We start from the raw sequence: 6740 nt of genomic DNA on the forward strand, positions 1-6740 counted from the left end.
AACCATGTTTAAAAAAAATTTTTTTAAAAAAAAAAAAAAAAAATATATATATATATATATTGACTTCATTTCAATCACATATTTTTTAATAAAATAATATTATACGCAAATTTAAAATTTTTATTTATTTTTTAACCATATATTTATCATTAATTCACTGTTCAAAAATGCATTAAAAGAAAAATAATGTGCCTCAAAGCTAAATATGATAGATACCCTTCGGAAAAATCACGTGAAAAGAAATTACAAAGTATAAAATACTTCCAAAAGCTCACGCTTGATAAAATACACTTGGAGTGTTCAACAATGGCGATCTCCAATGATGCTGTTCAAAGACAAAAACGGTGGTGCTACCCATCACATGATCATCAAGCACCGCTTCTTCAGCTTCTTGATTTGGACCTCCCTCAATTCAACCCTATCACTCTGCTTCTTCAAATATCTTTTCCTTTTTCCCTTCAACCAAAGGCCTTTAACGCCTATTCTCATTTCCCTCCCCCTTTTTATTTCTTTTCACTTCTTGTTAGGATTTTTACCATCTCCCATGTCCAATGATCATTCAAAGATTTGCATTAACAGATAGGAAAGAAAATGCAGCAGAAATGGCAGAAACAAAACCAGCAAAGAATCATATTAAAGACACAAGAATTGCTTGTTTTTCGGGACAAAATTCATCAACCAATGCAGGGAATTTAACCCCCAGTCAATCTGCCATTAAAAGAGGAATATTACAACGTTGTTTTACTCAAAAAACCAGCACTCATCACTCACCCGAGAACAACCAGAAAACTCTCACAGTAAGCTCCAGAAAAGTCACAGAAAGTTGCAGAGAATTTTTTACAGAGAATCCTTTCTCTCAATCTCATTTTCTCTCACTATAGAATGTGTTCCCCCACATTCTCTTGCTCACCTATTCACGTATCAGCCTCTCTATCCTATTTATAGGCATGGGACTTGTAGAGATATACAAGAAAATGTATGTAAGACTCAGTTAAAACTAATACCAGAAAACTTGTTAGAATCTAAGGCTCCTAACTGATTTTCTAACTCACTAACTAATTTCCTAACTAATGAGTTTAATAACCGAATCAAGAATCAATATTTTCTCTACACTTCTCACTCTTCCTTTTCTCCACTTCTATCTTCTTATCTCATCTCCACACTCACTTTCCCGTGCAATCCCTTCGAAAATATCCCTTACCTTACTTCGGCTTTTTTTCGAGGCAGTGGGACTCATACCCAAAATTTATCTGAGTTCAAGAGGAGGGTGAGGTTTCAATTTCATTGAGTTTTCTGTTGTTCGTGAACGAGAGTGCAGTGGTGGGGAAAGTTTCGGTTGTTTCTATGTGCTGCGGTTCTGTTGTTTCTATGTTAGGAAGTTGGGATGTAGGGGTTATGTGATGGGGTTGATGGGTTGCATTACGTGCATACACATGACACAGCGATGGGTTTTGCGATTTCCAATGCTTTAATTTGTGTGTGTTATTTTTTTGATTTTTCGTCGCTTCTTTTAAATGTTTGGAACGGTTAAATTTGTGTCACTTTTTAAAAATTGTTTCATTTTAAAATTGGCAGAATGCCTCAATAGACTGATCAAATCTCAAATGCGAAGTTTATTTTCTATCACTTTTTTTTTTTTTTTAAATTTGGGTCTTTTTTTAAAAAAAAAAAATTGTCACTTTTTTTTTATTGTTTGTCACTCTTTTATTTTCTATCACCTTTTTAGTTTGTGTCATTTTTTTTTATTTGTAACTTTTTTTAAATTTTTGTCATTCTTTTATTATTTTCACTTTTTTTTTTTAAAAAAAATTTGACACTTTTTTGTTCAGAGATTAACACTTTTTTCAGTCACCTTCTTAATTTATATTACTTTTTTTAAGTGACAAATATCATTTTTTAATAAAAGTAACATTGTATGTCATTTTTAATAAAAAAATTCACATTTAACTTTTAAAAGCAACATTGTGTCACCTTTTTTTAAATTAAAAAGTGATAATTTTTATTCAAAAAAAAGTGACATTGTGTTAATTTTTTATATCACACAGTATTTTTTATTTTCAAACAATTTTTCATATTATTTTTTGAAAAAATCCTAATTTTAAAAGTATTTTTATAAGTTGTCCATCTTGTTATCCATTATGGACGCACCAATTTGAGTCCAAAACCATAATACTTTGTATTTTGATTTTGAGAAGCACTACATTGACAGGGGCCTTGGACCGGCCCGTGTGACAGGGGCTTGTCCAAGGTCCCTGTTTGAGCATAATTTTCCTTTGAATTTTACTTTACGTATTGTTCCATTTCATTATTATTATTATTATTATTATTATTATTATTATTATTATTATTATTATATAAATATATAATTTTTTATTTTATTTTATTTTTTTCCTTCGGTAACTTCCAAACTTTGCTCTATATATATATATATTTTATTTATTTATTTATTTTATTTTATTTTTCCTTTGGTAACTTCCACACTTAACTCTTGTTTCTAGGGTTAGATATTGGAGTTTAACCTCCAAGTACAGGCACCATCTCTTTTTAGAATCTTAGCAGCTCACTTGTAACTGGGGTCCATTTGGTTTAATAAAGTTACTTGTACAAAGTTGGGTTACAAAAGTTGAGTTACAAAGTGTGTTGGTAAAATTCAGGTCATCGAATGATTTAAAAATCTGTTTTTAAAATGATAGGTGTGGATGTGATTTTGTCATCCAATTTTATCAACCACCTTTGTAAGTGTAGCATAACTCTCGTTTGGTTATATGGGCCTTATCTAAGGGTCTGGTTATACCCGGTTTGGACACTATAGAATTGGGCTAAGTCTCAACTCTTCAATGTGCTTAATAGACTTCTTGTCACATACAACCTTGGATTGGTTTGAATTGTAATATAAGGAAATTTACAATAGAGGTTTCAAACTTCTTCGAAAAGTACGGTACAGTCTCAACAAATCTTTCAAAAATGTGTGGTGGAAGAACATAGAGATAGTTTCCATCCAAAAATCCATTAGTTGACCTAAACTAAAGCATTTAACCATGATTTGACCATTTTTAAAATGGAAAAAAAATGACAAGTCTATATTTTCTAACTTAAAATTATTTTTACATTTCTAAAGTTGACCAAATTATGATCAAACGCTTGACTTTTAGTCAACTAGCGAATTTTTGAACGGGAACTCATCCATAGATCCTTTTACTGCACATTTTTAAAAAATTTGGAACGTAAAGGTTTGAGATCGCTGCACTTTTTTTGAAAGGTTTGTACAAATTTCCCTATTATTAATTATGATTGTAGAAAATGGGTTAAAAAAAAACTGCACTTTTTCATCAACAGAAGGGGGATGGGATGGGAATTAGGAAGGATTCCACAGCCATTCTTATGACTATTTGGCACAATTGTCCCTCCAATAATTTGAACAAATTTGTAATAATATACAGACACACCACAACAATGCAGAAAATTACAAGAATAAAAGAATGTTAGTGGACTGATATCTAATTTTTCAACAATACTAATTGAATTCATTATAATCTTTTAATCACTTGTTGAAGGGCCTGCTACTGCTCCACCTACATCACCAGAACTAGTAACTGTTTCCGGTCTAATCTCTTCCAGTTGCTGGAGAACTTGATGTACTTCTGGTCGAGCCGATGGCGAGGGATCAACACAATGCAAGGCCAGTTTCAATGTGTGCAACAACTCATCACCAATAACTGAGCCATCCTTCATCAACTCCAGATCAAAAACTTCATTAGTCCACTCCTCTTTAACAGTGGAGGCAACCCACTGAGGCAAATCGATGCCATTCATTGCCTCTCCCGGAGACTTCCCAGTGAGAAGTTCTAATATGATGACCCCAAGGCTGTACACATCAGTTTTGGTGGTGGCTTTCTTAAGCTTTGAAAGCTCTGGTGCTCTATAGCCTAATGCTCCTGCAGTTGCAATTACATTTGCGTTTGCAGCAGTTGTCATTAGGCGCGAAAGGCCATAATCTGCAATCTTAGCATTGTTATGTTCATCAATCAGAATATTGCTTGATGTAAGATTCCCATGAATTATGTTCACATTTGTGTGAAGGTAGAGCAACCCTCTTGCCATGCCTTTCGCTAGGTTCATCCTAGTCTGCCAATCAACCGTTGTCTCAGAGCCACGAGCTGGAATAAAACATGACACTTTGTAAGCCAGTCATTACAGTAAGATAGAAAAACGAAACTAGACTCGAATTCACTCACCGTGAAGAAAAGTTGTCAAGCTTCCTTTAGGTATATAGTCGAAAACTAAAAGCTTTTCTCCTTTTGGACCTAGATAAAAAGCCCTAAGGGCTAAAAGATTAGGATGTCTGATTTTCCCAAGTGAATTAACCTCAGTTTCAAATTCCCTCTGGCCTTTGGTTATCTTTTCTCTCAATCTCTTCACAGCAACTTGACTACCATCTTCCAATGTGGCCTTGTACACTGTTCCATAAGTGCTTTTGCCCATAATCTCAGCAGTGGCACACAAAAGATCATCTGCAGTAAAAATCATAGGGCCATCAAAATGCACAAGTTTTCCTCCTGTTTCTCCTCCACTTGCTTCAACTTCACCAGCAGTTGGTGGAATACCCTTTTCACCCCGGGCTGCGACTGCCCTTCCTGCAGCCTGACCATCATCAGCTTCTTTTGCCGCGGCTCTCTTCCTTGTCAAGCAGCAGAGCAAAATGCAGCAAAGTATAAGTAAAACTATTAGGAGAGCCCCTGCTGCAATGAGAATAATGTCTTTAGTACTTAGATTTCGGCCATGTTTTTTCAGCGCTTCTGGTGACGAAGGAGCTGGTGGAGCTTGGGAAGGGGATAATGCACACGCGGTTGAAGGACTATACCCGCATAGTTCAAGATTGCCCACAAAGGCACTTGAATCAAATTTTTGAGAAAGCTTAGCCGGAACAGGACCAAAAAGGTGGTTATATGAGACGTTGAAGGAATCAAGATTGGGTAAATCACCAAGAGAAGTTGGAATTTCCCCACTAATATTGTTAATTGAAAAATCAAGCTGCCTAAGTGAAGAAATATTCTCAATTGTAGTCGGAATATGGCCATTAAATCGGTTATTCCTCAAATTGAGAACTAACAAATTCTGTAGATTAGACAGACTATTAGGCAAGCTCCCGTTGATGGCATTATATGAGAAATCAATTGTCCTAAGCCTAGAGAGATTCCCAATATCACTTGGTAACACTCCACTCAATTGGTTATGACTAAGTGAAATTTCTTGAAGTTCACTTAACTTACCAAAAGAAGGAATACTCCCTGAAAGATTGTTGTTCTGAAGAGCAAGGAATACAAGGGATGGAGATTGTGTAAGACTGGCTGGGATTGAACCAGACAAAGAATTGTGGCTAATATTGAGCCAAAAAAGCTTTGTTGAGTTAACAAGACTCGATGGGATTTCCCCAGACAAAGAATTATTACCAAGGTCTAGTGTTTGAAGAAGAGGGCACAAGCCAAGTGAAGCAGGAATTGAACCAGAAAACCTGTTATTGAACAATTGAACACCTCTTAAATTGGGTAAGAATCCCAAAGAAATTGGAATTGAACCACCAACGACATTATCATGGAGGCTAAGTTTTCTTAAAGCTTGAAATTGGCCAATTTTTTCAGTGATTCTGCCACCTAAACCTCTCCATGGAAGTTGGATTACAATTACTTGGCCTTGTGCACATTTGATCCCAGCCCAACCACCTGAACAAGCTCCATAGCTACTGTCATTCCAGCTTCTCAAGAAACCCTTCGGATCAACCAATTCATGCTTAAAGGCTTGGAGAGCTTGATAATCAGCTTCTGTGACAATCACACCATCCCAAGCCTCACTTGAAACTGGTTGAATCACACAAATAAACAGCTGAAAAACCAATAAAATCTGTGCAAACTGAAACAGCTTTCTTGAACAACTCAAAGGACAAAATGGCTTCAATTTTTCCTTCTTTTTTTCACCAAAATAATGCTGGTAAGTTATTTTTTGTTTTGGAAACTGAATTTCTTGAAATGGGCAAGTGTAAGAAACTCTCAACATATAGACTTTCCCCTCCATAAGCATCTAAGAACTTAACATAAATCTTAAAAACAAGAAGAAATGTATGTGAACTGAAGTAACGGGAAAGTAAGTAAAACCTAATTTCTCTCTCCTCTCTTCCTCTCCTAGCGCGAGAACCTTAGCTTTCAAGAATGAAAATATTGTAATGAATAGTGTGAAACGAGTTTTGTAGACAAAAGTGGGGAACCAAAAGAGGTGGGGCTCCTGTAATGAAGCACGTGAAGTACAGACTACAGAAAGAGAAAGATGAGAGAGAAAGAGTCTAAAAATAGGTTTCTGGGGAGACATGAGGAGTGTCAGGTGTCACATAGATTCATTCAAAGGAGCTGCTTTCTTCTTGGCTAAAAGCCTAACGGCTAGTTTTTATGGTTTTTTTTTTGCATGAATGAATTATGAATAGGCACATTTACTTTAGGGTTTGGAATTCCAAAAACTTGATTCTATGTTTTTTATATAAGAGGCTCCGTGCATGATCTCCAACGGCTATGTTCGGGTTAAATTAGAATTTTTAATGGGGCCAACTTTACTAGTTTGCCATTGTCATTGAACTTGAAATAACAATAATGCCCTTGCCAGTTTTGTTGAATTACCTATTTAATTCAAGTCAAAGTCAACTATTAATGTTAACCATAATCACATACTTTTCAACAATATAGGGTCTGTTCGGT

The 6740-nt window shown here is 35.3% G+C and overlaps 1 protein-coding gene across 1 annotated transcript; it reads right to left on the minus strand.

The window, feature by feature from the left end:
* Window positions 1-3398: 3398 nt before the first annotated feature.
* On the minus strand, window positions 3399-6445 carry LOC111390939 (probable leucine-rich repeat receptor-like protein kinase IMK3). Its single transcript, XM_023016065.1, has 2 exons — window positions 4236-6445; window positions 3399-4157 (listed from the first exon to the last, which is right to left on the minus strand). The coding sequence occupies exons 1-2, from the start codon at window positions 6073-6075 to the stop codon at window positions 3538-3540; spliced, it is 2460 nt and encodes an 819-aa protein (XP_022871833.1). The 5' UTR covers window positions 6076-6445; the 3' UTR covers window positions 3399-3537.
* Window positions 6446-6740: the final 295 nt, after the last annotated feature.

Source organism: Olea europaea, unplaced genomic scaffold (genome assembly GCF_002742605.1).
Source record: "Olea europaea var. sylvestris unplaced genomic scaffold, O_europaea_v1 scaffold729, whole genome shotgun sequence".
NCBI classification, from domain to species: domain Eukaryota; kingdom Viridiplantae; phylum Streptophyta; class Magnoliopsida; order Lamiales; family Oleaceae; genus Olea; species Olea europaea.

What these genes read in the sequence shown, in the direction of transcription:
- LOC111390939 (XM_023016065.1), bottom strand. Translation starts at nt 6,075, where the DNA reads ATGCTTATGGAGGGGAAAGTCTATATGTTGAGAGTTTCTTACACTTGC. An exon ending in CTTGACAACTTTTCTTCACG is followed by an intron (nt 4,158 to 4,235) that starts GTGAGTGAATTC and finishes GTTTTATTCCAG; the next exon opens with CTCGTGGCTCTGAGACAACG.